The 15,042-nt window shown below is 54.5% G+C and overlaps 1 protein-coding gene across 1 annotated transcript; it reads right to left on the bottom strand.

Annotated features, from left to right (window-relative positions):
* Positions 1 to 6,446: 6,446 nt before the first annotated feature.
* ADRA2A (adrenoceptor alpha 2A) lies at positions 6,447 to 10,131 on the bottom strand. The gene is made up of 2 exons (XM_068688523.1): positions 8,258 to 10,131; positions 6,447 to 8,151 (listed from the first exon to the last, which is right to left on the bottom strand). The coding sequence occupies exon 1, from the start codon at positions 9,763 to 9,765 to the stop codon at positions 8,431 to 8,433; it is 1,335 nt and encodes a 444-aa protein (XP_068544624.1). The 5' UTR covers positions 9,766 to 10,131; the 3' UTR covers positions 6,447 to 8,151; positions 8,258 to 8,430.
* Between the last annotated feature and the right edge of the window lie 4,911 nt (positions 10,132 to 15,042).

Here is a 15,042-nt window from a genome sequence, read left to right as displayed (position 1 = left end):
CAGACCTGGGAAAGGTGCCCTTAGGACAAAACCCTATATATCCCCCTCCAGCTCTCCGTGCCTGGAGAGAGGCCCCGGCTGCCCAAGCCTGCTGACCCAACGTGCTTTAAGTCGCTTGAAAAATTCTAAATAATTTAACTAAGTAAGTAGCCTTGTGCGAACAAGTGAAACCCTATCTGCTGCTGCAGGAGCAGAGTGGATTTGTCACTCTAGGTTATAAAGCAATGCCAGGCTCTTACAGATAAAGCAGCGCGCTGCAATATTTATAAGATATCCGAACGTGGTTTATAACTGTGACATGAATTCCTCTCTCTTCTGTAGGGAACCGTACTGAACTGCCAGCACACGGGCAGGCAGCACCATCAGCTCCTAAGGGACCTTTGGTTTGCCCAAACCACGAGCCCTTTTCTCAGTCTCTGCTCACTGGCAGGTGCATTTTGGCACAGGAGACTGCCTCTGGTTAATACCTACACCCAAGGCCCAGCAGCTGATTTCTGACAGCTCCATGCAGAGGCCTGGGCAGGGTGAAGGTAGGGATCACAGTCCTAATACCTCCAGAGGTGATAAACCACCTACAAAACAAGGCACGCCCTGACCAAAGGAGAGCTGTGCAGAGCCACGGAGGGAGAGGCAAAGCTCACGTTCATCAAGAAAAATAGTCAATAAATAATCCAACCAGCACCAGCTGAGCAGCGTGGAAGGTGCTGGGGCAGGCTTCAAGGGGCCCATGCCTAATTTACAAGACCGTATTTGCAGTTCACAATGAATTTCTGGATATTCTGGCTTATCACTGGCCTGTTCAAAGAGTGCTGCAAGCAAAAATCGAGGGCTGAGAGCTCAGTTTTGCTGTGTTTTTTCTTCCTCTGGTCTGACAAAGAGGGAAATGCCAAGCGCATTAAGTTTTATTATGTTTTCTTCCCCAATTAAGCCACAACCACCCACGCAGGAGGAGCTTTCCTGGGGACCTGCTGGCTGGCAGCGATGCCACCAAGAGCAGCGCAGCCGTTCAAGTGACCACATCGCAGTTCTGCTCTGAGATCACCAGCAGCCACAGGGGAAAAAAACGCCCAGTGCATGTCCCAGGATTTCTTAACGTATGGAGAAAGCCCTTCCCCACGAAGCCTCCTTGCTGGTTCAAGACAGACACAGCAGGAGAGCAGAGTGACAAGCAGCACTTTGGGGCTCAGCAGGCCCAGAAGGACTGCCAGATTCCCATGCAGGCTGGTAGAAAGAGGGACCCAGAGTAATTTAATTCCCATCTGCAGATGATGCTCCCATGCAGCTTGGGTCTTTGAACACTCTCTGGTGTTCAGAAGATGTTTGTTGCATTACAGCCCACACAAACATCCACTGGGGCTGCTATCTGGGGGAAAGAGGGAGCTAAATATTTAATTCCAGTCTCTTTCATCAAATATTTAATCTATTTAATATTAATTAAATCTTGGTCTGTATAAACAACGGCTAAAAATTCACCTCTTCCTCCAAACATCTGATAACGTGAACATGACAGTTTATGCCATCCCAACTGGGATGGCAATTAATAAGGGTTTTTTCCATCCTCACAGTCCCAGTTGTAATCGTAATGTCAGGTTGCTGGCCTCAGGTTTACCCCAACCATTACCCCCCAGACACACGCTCCCAGACAATGCTGCATCCCCAGCCGCAGGAATCCGTGAATCTAAGGTGATGGGAACAGGCCAGGAATGGGCACTTCTGGGGACGATGAGTGAGGGCTAAAATAGGAACAGATCGTTTCCACCACAAAGGACTGGAGCCAATTAACACCGGGCCGTGAAGGCAGCTGCCACCGTTGCATCTGCAACAAACACCTTACTTTATGGCAGGAAATCCTGCTTGGACCAAGCCCCACTCCTACCAGTCACACCAGCCAGAACTCATTTTCTAATTAGCCCCAGTAGAGCCAGCAGCGATGAAGGATTGCCCTGCACACAGCACTGCTTACCTTGCTTTCCTCAGTGCACGGCCGGTTTAGCAGGGCAGCACTGAGCACTTCTGTTCCTCTCTGCTGAGCTGTTTTAAAGGCATCTCACCCAGACGATGAGCGGCGGTGATGAAAGCAATTATGCTGCTCTTCAAAATGTATTGGAAGCATCTTCATCATCCTGTGGCAGCAGTGCCAAAGCCCTGATGGTACTAAATCCTTCAGTGTGAGCAAGTCAGGTTATTCAGTTTATATTGGTTATTTTAGCTCTTCTGGCCCCACAAAATCTGGGGCTTAAAAGCCAGTCTTTGAAAATAATAAGTGCAGGATTGCTTTTTAGTAACTTCTCCGAAAGTTAAGCTTTTGTGCTTAGGTTGCTGGTCAAACCCACAACCAAGGGGATCAGAAGCACCTGCTTCCCCCTGTTACCTGCAGTAGGCTCCTACCCCCCAGCACCTCTGCATTTAGGGTGTGAGGAAGCCCCAAAGCCCAGCAGCTTGACGGCTGAGGGGGAAGTGCTGGGAGGGCGAGCAGGACCCCGCTCAAGCAGGACCCTGCACGGCCATGCCTGTACCAGCAGCAAGCTCCTTCTGGCAAACCCAGCTCCAGGAGCCATCCCAGGTCACATATCTGCTTCACACAGAGGTGCCCCATAACTCCTGTGGGGTAACCGTGAGGTGAGGGGCACGGATCAGCATCACTGCGGCCGACCCTGCATGCTTGGGTCTGGAACAGGAGTCATTTGTCTACATTTTCCTGATGGCAAAAGTCATCCCGGTGATAAAAGGCCAGAATTCAGCATTTCACTCTTTGAAGACATTTGGTCGATGCAGCAAAGCAGAAGGTTGGCTGCAGTGTTTTCAATATTGATCTGTACATTTATTTTATTTTTTTACTCAGGGAGTTTTTCAGTGGCACTTTAAGGTTGCAAGCCTCACACGAATGCTTTGCAGCAGCTCCAAGCATGCAGCTGAAGGCAAAGCAGCCTTCAGCTGGCATTACTTTGTCAGAAATGTCCAGTGGTGGCTTTCTTTTTTCTGTGGAGACCAATTGAAAAACAAATAGGAAAAAGGCCATAAAGTCACAGCCCAGCAAAGCACAAGTGTTTCGACCAGCAAAGGAGCAATCAATTCTCTCATGTAGAATTTGATTTAAAATAAATGTTACTCATCTCTGGGAGTAAACCCAACAGCAAGCAGGTCACACAGCTCTGGAGGACTGCAGGGCTACTCCTGCAAATGCAATGCCCCGGCTGGGCCTGAACCGATGCAGACCAAATGCTGCAAGAATGGCACACAGGGAAGCGGGGATGTTTAGATCAGCTCACCTCAACTCCTGGTGAACCTCATTTACCCCATAACTCTTGCATTCAACTCAAAACACGTTTTTGAAAGCCATCCAGACCTCCTGACACGGAGCACTGCTGAAGGGAAACACATGTTAGTGGAATTTCTCTGTTCACAGAGGGCACCACTGGCCCCACGAAGTCCCTGAAGATCCATCGATCCCCAAAGCTCCCGGGAAGGGTCCTTGCTCTTCCGTGTTCCCTAAAATCTGCTGTTGGCCACTGTCAGAGTCATGGTGGGAGAGCAGAACCTCAGATCCATCCCAGCATGGATGGTGTCTCCTAACCTGGTCAATATGGAGCTGACCACCACACTGACAGACTAAACCAGAGCCAGCTTAAGCAGTTTGAAGCCAGTAAGTTTATGCCTTTACTGGTAGGCATCTATGCCTCTGCTCAAGTGAAGGAGATGACTTCTTGCTCTGTTTTTTGGTTTGTCCTCACATTGCTCTGTTGGATTTTGCATGCTGTGACCCACCTCACCTCCCTGTATGCCTTGCCATGAGATGTTGGCCTCACACTTTGGTGGTCTCCTGTGGGAAATCAGCACTCATGTGCGATGGCTCAAATGCCAAGAAAGTCCCCTGAGAAGGAAGGGATATTGAACGACCAGCTGAACCATCAGCATCTCCTTTCAACACCTCCCACCATCCCCTAGCCCACGGCAGCAGGTCTCCTCCTCTGCTTGAGACAAACCTCATGCTCAGGTCAAGGCAGTTCAGAAAAGCCAGGAATGGCACAAGGTAGGAGAAAAAACAAAAACTGGCTCCGTATCACCAGGGCACTGCACAGCAGAAGTGAAGTGCCTGTGCCCAGCTCCCTCCTCATGCAGAGAAGCCCAAAGCCATGGCTCTGCTGGGGCTTGCTGGGCTACGTGGCCATCCACCCCCTATGTCGGCCCACACAGGGCACTCTCCCTGGGACTGGCCAGGCTCCGGAGCCACGGTACAACCCAAGGAAACATGATTTAAGGCACTCCCCCACAGCTGTAATTTCACCTTGTCTTCCTGGGGCTCAGACTACAGCCCTCGCAGTTCACAGAGGGGTCAGGATCTGCTCGTGGAGCATTTGTGAGCTGGTCGATGCTCTCTGCTGACCCTGCTCTCTCCTCACTCCATTTCTACCACCGCAAGGAAGGCACAGCGGCAGCAGCTACGGATACCTGGCACATCACAGAGGCGTTACCACAGACCAGCTGCACAGCAAGGTCCACAGCAGAAGCAGTGCCACAGCTCCAGGCGGAGCTGTCTGCCAGGGCACTGGCTGTAATCAAGGAGCAATCTCTGCAGTCTTTGAACTTTTCCAGCAGTGAAAGAGCAGGGAATATTCAGAAATGAAGTAACATGGAGAGCCTCAGCTGAGGAGAGCCTCCAGGCTGCCCAACAGCCGGGCCAGCCACCCAACCCAAGGGGGACATCATGGGGCACCAAGCTCTGGGTGCTTGGGTGGGGGGACACCCACAGCATGGCACGGCTGAGGGACATGGGGTGAAACCCAGAGGGGCTCCCCCAGGTCTGTGAGCAAAGTGCCTGGGGCCAAGCCCATCTGTCCTTGGACCACCCTGAAAAAGGCTCCTTGGTGTGACCAGCTCCTCGTGTCCCAGGGAATGGGGGAAAAACCTCACAGAAATAAATGTGGATGCCAGCAGGATGAGGGGTCAGGGACAAGCCCTGGGCAGGCTATCATCAGGCTCTACAAGGACAACCCTGCTGCTTCTGCAGATCGCCCATGGGGACATCTGGGGACACTTGCCATGCCAGGCCTCCTCCTTGTGGCCGCACATCCATGTCCCTGAGCTGGCACCTTCCCCGCCCCCACACAGTTAACATTCCAGCCCCGACATAAAAGGTTATTAAAAAACAACCACAGCTCATTACATCCCATAATGTGGCATTTGCATGGGAATGAGCCGGAGCGCTGAGGCTGCTTTCTCCAAACTGAGGGAGGAATGTGGGAGAGGGAAAGCGAAGGGCTGGGCACTGGGCCTGGGCCTGGGCTGCAGAGCCGCAGCCCCACAGCAAAATGGAAAATTGTGGGGCAGGCGTGGAAATTTACCTCAACATTTACCACCACACAGGGAGAAGAGTGTTGGTTTCACCCCATAACCAGCACAACACAGCCCAAAAGGCTCCTGCGTCTTGGACGCTCCTCCCCTCAGCAGGGAGAAAGGGCCCAGGACAGAGCTGAAACCAAAATGACCAACAGCTCAGGGAAATGAAACACAAAAACGAGTCAGAAGGTGGCAAAGGCAGCAGGACAGTGGAAATTCAGACACTGGCCACAGGGACGGGCAGGCAGCTCCATGCCAGATGCAGGGAGTCACTGTCCCTGCCTAACATAGTCCCTGGGGTATTTTATTGGGTTGGGCTGAACTATGAGGACATGGGGTATTGGGAGGGACACAACCCCAAAAGCACATTGCTTTGATCTTTGATGAAAAAATGTGAATAATCAGCCACATCTCAGTTGTGCACAGCTTCACTGACAGCCCATCAAAACCTGAGCCCCCAAACCCACCAAAATTTGCTTTTGTCTGTGCTAGAGACTCGGCCACAAGGACAGCAGAGAGCCATAGGGATGAGGAAAGCACTGACCCCTACATCTCCCCTGGGTCTACTTTGGAAACCCCCCCAAGGCCACCAGAGGGGACAGCAGGACACGCTGCCTCCCTCCATCAAGCCCTCCTGGCCTGCAAAGGCCACCACGCTGGGCAGGTGGGCACTCCTGCATATATGAACGAGCACTGCCTTCCACCCCAAGCACTTCTAATCCCATCTGTAACCTAATTATCACAAAAAATTTCAGCAAAAGAGCTACAGAAACTGCACCAGCCTGGCTTTCCCAGCAAGGGGCAGGAACAGGGCCAGGCTGCATTTCCAAGGAGCAAATCACACCTAACCTCTTTCCTTTAAGAAGCACGTGAAGGCTCTTACCGTGGCATGAAAAGGGGGGGAAAGAACAAGAAACATCAAGGACTCGTTTGTTATTCTGCCCTTGCACAATGAAGCGAGCCATTGTTCCCTACCTGGGGTAAAAACGCCTTTCAGAAACCGCCAGTGCTTTTCCCAACGCGCTCTTGAAAAAAAATGTCAAGACCGAAGCTGCCGGAGAATCGGTGAACGGCTGGAAAAAATTACAGCTAACAAATTATTCAGAGGGTTTTCACACTTGATCTGTAAACGCTCTTTTATTTAATAAAAATAATCATCCATTATAGCAACTTCTGCTTGTGTTTTCTGTTGGTTTGTTTTACAGTAAAGCACAGTTTATTTATTTGCTTTCCTCATGTCTTGAGGATTCAACTCTGAAAATGCAAGTGAATGTAAACATTGCTCTCCAGGTCCCAGGATGCAGCCGGGCACCCTCAGAGTTAATTACAAAGCCAAAGAGAGAGCAAAATCAACAAAACACTTCCAAAAGTAAAAAGGTATTGTTTTAAAGTCTCTTCCTTGCACCACAAAATTCCAGAGAAGGCAAATTCATCCGATACAAGAGACTTAAACTTGGCTTTCTCAAACCATTTTTATGATTTGTCAGCACTTGATAAAGCTATTTTCATAACATTTAAACTCTTGCCAACGCATTTACTGTGATATATCAAGATTTTTTTTCCTTCAATATTCTCCATAAATTTCTTCATGGCACAAAGATGTTACATTTGTTCTGTTCATTTTGTTTTTTATTATTTTGTAGCAGAAAAAGCTGAAAGACATTTCAGGAAAGGAGTGTAAAAGCAGTAATAACTCTCTCCTGCTCCAATCTCACAATATGTACACATTTCTTTAAATAAAAAAAAAAAAATAGTAATACATTATAAAATACAGGGGAAAGTGTCTGTAAGTTTCCAATTTCAGGGTTTTGCCCTGTGTAAGACTGAAAGAGGGATGCTTCGGTATTTCCTATGAAAGGTGAGTCTGACAGATTAAAAACTTAACTCTCCTCCATTAATTCAGAAAGTTGGAACCACCTCTGCAAACAAACCCCCTCTGCTTCTGCAGGAAACCCAGCAGGATTTAAAACATCCAAAAAAAAAAATCAATACAAACAAGATAGCATGATCTACAGAGCCCTGATATTTGCTATGAAATGTTATCTATTTACAGTTGGAGGTGGGGGAAGTATGTTAGTGCTGAGCACGTTTCGTCACTGCAGTGTGGTATAATATCAGGCGAGATTAACTCGCCGGGAGCTTGGCTGGGTCCCAAGCCTCGCACGGCATGAGAAGGAGCTCACTGCACGGTGTAAGAAGGAGCCCACCTCGCAGCCCCCCAGGACAGCACGGCAAAGCCACCACTCCTCGGCTCTGCTCTAGCTCGTAACAGCTGGGAAGTTCCCAGCTCAGCCGTATCATAGCACGGGCAACACAAAAATTAAATACAATCAGGTATGACTCCAAAAGAAAAAAAAATAATAATAAAAAAAAAGCCAGTCTGGCAAGATGTGTGATACTAAGCTCTGTAGTCAAAAAAAAAAAAAAACAAACACAGGACGGACATTGGAAATTTTGGTAACATTGTCAGGCTGATGGGCAGGGGAAATGGCTCTAATTTTTCAGTGGTTTTGAGTTTTCGGAGGGTGGGAAGGGAGGGACTTTTAAGGTATCAAAGATAATTAAAGCATTCACAGTTTCAAAGCTGCTTGCCTTACAAAAATTAAGACATTCAGATTCAGGGATACAATACTGTATTTTACACGGGGGGGGGGGGGGGGGGGAATATTAATTACATATACAATACAACAAAATAAAAAAGCCGACACCTCTGAGGTGGCATACTCCCACTTTGTTGTTCATCTCTCGGAGCTGCACGGAGCTTGTCTTTAAAGAGTCAAACTGAGCAGTCATGAAAATATCCACTGAGAGACTCTGGCAAAAGAAAAAAAAAAAAAAAAAAACTAGCAAAGTAAACCAAGCAAGTCAAAAGCCATCCTCCCCTGGAAAGCCGAATGCCACGGCTCAGACTTCCACTTGCCTGCTGCTCCTCGCTGCTGCTGCCTGGCGTGTCGATAGGCTCGTCTCGGGTTTTGAGGGTTTCCTGCTCACAGGCTGAAGGAAACCATCCCATGCAAGCACAGCCCAAGGGAGCCATGCGTTACTCTCCTACAAAGTCTTGAATGATTAGTCCTGCCCAACCCAGGGGGTCCTTCAAACAATCCTTTTCCTCTCTATCCTACAGAGGATCCTTTTGAAGGCCCGCCTGAAGTCGTGGTTGAAAATTGTATAGATGACGGGGTTCAAGGAGCTATTGCAGTAACCGAACCAGAAGAAGAACTTGAAGAGGGTTTCGGGCACGGAGCAGCTCGTGCAGACGGCAGTCAGTGTGTAGGTAAAGAAGAAGGGGAACCAGCAGATGACAAAGACACCAATCACCACCGCCAGCACAAAGGTGAAGCGCTTCTCCCGGTTCTGCCTGCCCCTCCACCGGGACCCTTTGGTGGTCCTCTCCTCCTCCACCTTCCTGGGCAAACTGTCCCCAGGCTTAATCTGGCTCAGCTTAGTCTTGGCCTTTCCCCTCGACGGTCTCTCTGACTTCTTGGACTGGTTGTTGTCCTGGTGCTCGGAGGAGGAGGTTTCCTCCATGTCGATGCCGTTGACCTCTCCCTCCTGCCCGTCACCTCCTCCGGCCGCTTTCTCCCCGTTGAGCTGGGCTGTGGCCGGCAGGTCCTCCTTGTCGGCCAAGCCGTTCTGCTTCTTCTCGGGGCGCTCCGCCCGCTTGTTCGGAGGCACCCTGGTGCGCCTCTTGGCTATCTGATAGATGCGCACGTAGACCAGGATCATGATGAGGCAGGGGGCAAAGAAGGAGCCGATGCTAGAGGAGATGATGTACCACTTCTCGTCGTTGATCTTGCACAGCGCGACCCCCTGGTCTGTCTGCTGCCCGCTCTTCTTCTCGATGGAGATGAGTGGCGGGAAGGAGATGACGGCCGAGATGACCCAGACGATGAAGATGATGCACTTGATGCGGCGCGGGGTGCGCTTTAGGTTGTACTCGATGGCTTGCGTGATGGACCAGTAGCGGTCCAGGCTGATGGCACACAAATGCACGATGGAGGAGGTGCAGAAGAGCACGTCCAAGGCCAGGTAGATCTCGCACCACACCTTGCCGAAGTACCAGTACCCCATCACCTCGTTCGCCAGGGAGAAGGGGATGACCAGCGTGGCCACCAGGATGTCAGCCGAGGCTAAGGACACCAAGAAGAGGTTCTGGGGCGCCTTGAGCGCCCGGCTGGTGAAGACGGCGATGATGACCAGGACGTTCCCGAAGACGGTGAAGAGCATGAGCAAGCCCGCCAGGCTGATGAGGGTGACGGTGGCGTGCAGGGGGTACGGCGTGCCCCCTCCCGGCCCGACCCCGCTGCCGTTGAAGCTCCCGTTGGCCGCGGGAGGCGGGTAGCCCTCCTCCTCCCCCAGCTGCCGCTGGTACTCCATGGAGGAGAAGAAGTGGCCCCTCTCCGTGAACGGGCGCTCCCGGTTAAACATCAACCCCGGCTGCGCGGCCGCCCTCGCCCTTCGCCCCCCAGCCCCAACCCAAAAGGGGGCCTCCGGGGAATGGGGGGGGGGCTCCGCGCTCCTTAGGGCGCCGCGCCCGGGGCCGGGGCTGCTCGGGGGGCGCCGTGGGGGTGCGGGGGGCCGCGGCTCATCCCGGGCGCTGCCGGCGGAGGGGAAGCGAAGCGGAGCGGAGCGGGGACCGGGGCTGCAGCCGGCGGCGGCTGCCGTGCTTCGCCCGCCTGCCGGCCCCTTTATAGCCCCGGATCAGGCCGGGGCTGCCGCGTCAGCCCCACGTGGGGAGGGAGCTGCCCCCGGTGCGCGCACACGGACACGGACACGCCGCGCACACGCCTGCTCCGCCTCCCCCCCCCTCAGCCCCCCGTGCTCATCCCCATCCCCACCCACCGCCCCCCGACCCTATTGTCACCCCCCTCTCCATCCCCAAATCCTCCCCCCCCCCACTCCGCATCTCTCCCCCCCTCCACCTCCCCGCAGCCCACCCCACGGGGGTCGCGCCCCGCTGCGGAGCCGCGGCTCCCCCCGTGGGGTGAGGACACGGGAGGGAGGGGACACATGAGGGGGCAGCTCCTGTCGCCCTCCTCTCTCCCCCCACGGGGCTTTGTGCGACCCCACGGGGGTGGGGGGGGCAGCAGCGGACCCGTCCCGCGTGGGGTCCCCACGGGGAGCCCCGGGGGGGCACCGCCGCCGCCCCTCCGTGCGCCCCCCGTGCCGTGGGGATGCTCCGGGTGGGGTGGGATGGGGGGGACCGGAGGGGACCGGGGGGGACCAGGGGGGGCCGGGTGGCGGCGGGCAGCGCGGGGGGGCAGTGGCACCTGCTGGCCGCGGCGCCTCACTGCACGCTCCGGCCCCCGGGGCCGCGGCACCCACGGGAGCTCCCAGCCCACGGCCGAGCCCCAAAAGCCTCCCCCCCCCCCCCCCCCCCCCCCGGGGCTCGTCCTCCTGCCCCTTTCCTTCCCAGCTCCCCGCTGTTTCTCCCCAGCCCCATAAGCAGGAGGATGGGAGGGGGGCTGTGGTGCCCACGCCTGCCCCATGGGGTGCCTAGGGGGTGTTTTTGGCCAGCTGCAGCAGCAAAAATGTCCTAAAACGGGATGTTTTCGATGGGAAAGCAGAGGTGACGTACCTGGTGGCCCCAAGGATGCCAGCTCCCCGCACACAGCTCGCTCACCCCTACAGCACACGGGCTGCAGCCCTGACCCTCACGGGCTCCTCGCTCTCATTTTCAGCCGGCTCTAATGATGCTCACGCCGTGCTCCAGAGCCAGGCAGCTGGTAATTAATCGGCGCGCCAGGCGCTCGGGCCAATGAACGGATTTGCTCCGCGAGATGGAGGAAGCCCTGTCAGCTTCAGCCCCGCGCCCTGCCGGTGTTATAAGCCAGGCCCAGGAGTGGTGATGCCCAGCAGACAGAGCAGGGTGGGAGATGGATGGGGTCTGGGAGCGCAGAGCCTGTGGGGCTGGCACAGGATGGAGAGGTGGGGGAGTGTGGTACCCACAGTGCAGCACACCTGGGAAGGTGGCAAGCCGTGGGGAGTGACTTAAAACCTGTACATTGAACCCAAAGTGATGTGCATGGACCTGGGTACATGGCAAGGCGATGCTGGGCGTTGGGGCCATCTTCTGCTTTCTGCTGGCTGCCGGGAGCTGGGTGCTCTGCAGGACATGGGGCTCTGCCTCTGGCACCAAGGCTTGGTCTCTCTTCGGTGCGGGATCAGCAGGGGCTTCAAATCACCCCAGCAGAAGCTGTGCTCATCTCCAAGAGGAAACCTGGCACATCAACGCACTTTCCTTACATCACCACCACAGCCATGTGTGTGACATCTTGGTGACAATATTGACACCTCTGGAGCCCCGGCAGCACCCAGCGGTGCCTGCAAAGCATCTCATCAATATCACATCTCCCTCCTACCTCCTCTGCAGGTTGTCCTATAGCTCTGCATGGCAGGCAGGTGGGAATGCCAGGGCTGCTGAGCACCCCCAAGATGCCCCACAGCAGCCTGCAGCACACACGTTCCTACAGGATGCTGTCTTATGAGCTCATCCCGCACTTTATGGTAATTTGTAATAAAGCCTCAGCTCTCAGGGTCCTGGGATTTGCAAAGAACTGTGAATTTGTAGCCTGTGGAAGACTAGAGAAAAGCTTCAGGGGAAAGAAAAACAAATAGTAAATAAAATTTTTATATCAATCCCCCGGCATTTGCATCCAGATGCTCAGTTTCTGAACACGAGCTGCTAACGACGCTGGTGTGAGCGGCAACGTATCTGCAGCTCAAACCCCACCAAGAGCCTGATGAGAGGGCCCAGCACACGGCTCGTCCTCCTGCTGTGCTGACAGCATCATGCACCGATCAGGGGATGGGAATAGGGATGGAGTCAGACTGGTGGGGGAGCAGGGGAAAGGGGCAAGCAGTAGCCACGGTGCAGGAACCTGTGGGCTGGGGGAGGGAGCTGCAGGTGCTCTGCAGCAGAGGTGAGCAGCTGCCTCTGTTGGTTGTGTACGGGGAGGTCTGGGCTTGGCTCGCTCGCCCTGATCTCCGTATTTACATACACATGGCAGGAAGCCCTGGTTGTGGCTGTGGGTTTTGATTGTGCTGCTGGCTTTGCCTGAATTATTCAGAACAGGGTGTTGTGCGGGGAGGTTTGCTTTAGTAACCGGGCTCTGCTGGGGGTAACGCACTGAGAGCCCATGGCCTGGGATGCTCCGTGGGCTAACGACCAAGTAGCCCCTCCTAACACCTTCCAGGGGGACAGCTTTCTCCCATGACAAGCAAACTGCACTCAAGCCACACCAAAAAAAGAAAATAGAAAAAAGATATATATATCAGGGAAGAGGCAAAGATCTTCAGCAGGCAAACCTGGCATGGTTGGGTAGATCACAGTGCCACTGCCCTGTAATCCCAATGTCAGCGAACGCACCATCCATTTCCAGGGAGGCACTGCAAGTGCTGTGATTCATCTTCTTCTTCTTAAAATAATAATAATAATAATAAATACTTTAAAAAATCATCAGAACTGTGTCTGGTCTGGCCGCCCACCCGTCTGTCCCCACCAGCTGCTCTGGGAACCCAAGCACTTGGCCCTGCGCGTGCATTCAAACCCACAGACCTCCCCTTCCCCATCCACTGCACTGCAGCTGTAGATTCTGCTCTTTTCCTCGACCTGACAGCGATGCCTTCCCCAGAAGCTGTGTTTTTCAACAGAGTTTGCCTGGACTCAGCTGCTGGATGTACTTTCCTGAGTTATTTGAATAAACCATCGTGGAAGGGATGGTAGCGACGGTGTCCTGGGCTCGCACCTAATCCCCTGGCGAGCAGAGGGATGCTGCCGTGGTGTCGGGTGTAGGGCAGGGAGGAGAGGAGCACGCTGAATATTACCGATCATAGCAGATCTTCCCTGCCCCGTGCCTGGCCCAAACCAGCGTGAGACAGATCCTCTGTGACCACCTGCTCCTTCAGCATTTTTGTCACAGGCAGCTTTAAAGCCCTGCTCGCGTTTCCTCATCAGCTGCGCCGGGGTTGCCTGCCCTGTTTGGCAGGATTGTAGCCGCCAGGTTTGATTGCACAGCCCTAAATCAACAGCCAGGAGAAGCCTTTCCGTGTTGGGGCTCACAGCGCGGGGTGAGGGCTCACAGCCTCCCCCCCTGTCTGCCCATGGGATGCATCAGCCAAAATGGGCACAGAGGGGATGAAGCACGAAACCAACAGACCACGAGCAGCTCCTGTAAGACCCCATAACAGGAAACTTTCCCTGCCAGCACCGACCCACGGCCAAGGGCCTGGCTGTAACAGCGCACCCAGGCCAGAGTTGCCTTTCCGAGGGCAGGCAGGCCCGGGCAGGCGGAGAGGTGCCGTGAGCGTGGCTGGGTGCTGCTGCCTTCCCTTGTGACCTCCCCTGAGCGAAAGCAACCCAGGTTCTTGCAGCTCAGCAAGTTACCTTTCATCAGCAGAGCCGGCCCGTGTTTAAAGCAAAATTAAGGCTGCCTGGCTTTAAAGCATTTAATTTCACAACCGGGAGAGGCTAAGGTCCAATTAGTCAGCTGGGAAGCCGTAACTCCTCGGTTCAAGCCGCACACCCCGGGGCCCGACCACGTCCCTGCCCCTTTCCCTCCCTGTTCTTCACCATCGCCGTCTGAGGCCCTGACAGCGACGCTGCCTTGGGGCCAGGGCTGCAGTCAGCACGATTCCCTCCTTCAGAGCGCCCCAGTGAGCCGTGCCCTCACGTGCCACCCCAAAAGCTGCCAGCAAAGCCAGCGGCTGGGCACGGGGAGGTCTCGGAGGTGGCTTTCCACACACAGCAGCACCAGGCTGGCTTGCTCTGCGTTTAACCCAGCTGGGCCTGCCTGAATGAAGCCGGAGTTGGAGATCAAAGGGCTCGGCGTGGCAGCAGCAGTGCTCGGAGGCTGAGCTGCGTAAAGCATCCTGGGGATAATTGCCTGAAATTGCCGGGTTCCCAGAAAGCAGAGCCCGCTGGCGCGATTCCACCAGGAGGGAGGCCGCTGGGGAGCACGGCGAGGCTCTAGGTGCTCTCACTGACTACTTACTTCACCATCTAGTGGCAAAAGCAAATAACGCGGAGAAATCACCCAGAAGCTGCAGCTGGATCTGTGAGGAGAGCTGTCTGGGTGCCAGCTTCTCCCTGGTGTCCCCACAGGTGCCTGGGAGCACGTCCCAGCAGCAGGACACAGGACAGGTCCCGGCTGCCCTCCCTGGGCTCCCACCCTCCCACAGCAGCAATGACAGCCAGGGAGGAGCATGCCAGAGGGCAGCACCCAAAACCGCTCCAGTCTCCCCGTCCTAAACCACAGTGGCCGACATTTAGGCTGGCCACCACCTCAGGACCCTCTGTCCTGCTGCTGTGCCCCCAAAGACCCCCCCCTTGTCCCCAGCAGCAGCCCTGATCTCCACACGGAGCCCACCCGCCTGCTGCCAGCAAGGCCGTGGGCAATCCTCCCATCGAGGCAAGCTGACACCACTGGCAGCAGCCCCTGCCCCAACACCTCCTTTCCCCTCTGGGGTGTCGGGAGCCAGACAGAGGCACCCGACGGCCACGCGAGGGAGGTGAGGCCGCTCCTCTCCAGAGCTGGGGCTCCCATCCTGGTGCTGGTTTGCAGATGCCGCCTGTATGTGCCACAGAGGGAAATCCATCATCGTGACTGCGGCCATCCCCTCCTTGTCTACAACACAATTAACCCTGTACGGATTATAAGCTACAATATATATATATATATATAATTTTATTTCTTTTCCCAAGAG

Source organism: Anas acuta, chromosome 7 (assembly GCF_963932015.1).
Source record: "Anas acuta chromosome 7, bAnaAcu1.1, whole genome shotgun sequence".
In the NCBI taxonomy this organism is placed as follows: domain Eukaryota; kingdom Metazoa; phylum Chordata; class Aves; order Anseriformes; family Anatidae; genus Anas; species Anas acuta.
This window is presented reverse-complemented; position numbering and strand designations above follow the sequence as displayed.

Bases quoted from the DNA above. Each gene is read 5' to 3' on its own strand.
- ADRA2A (XM_068688523.1), bottom strand. From the start codon at position 9,765: ATGTTTAACCGGGAGCGCCCGTTCACGGAGAGGGGCCACTTCTTCTCC.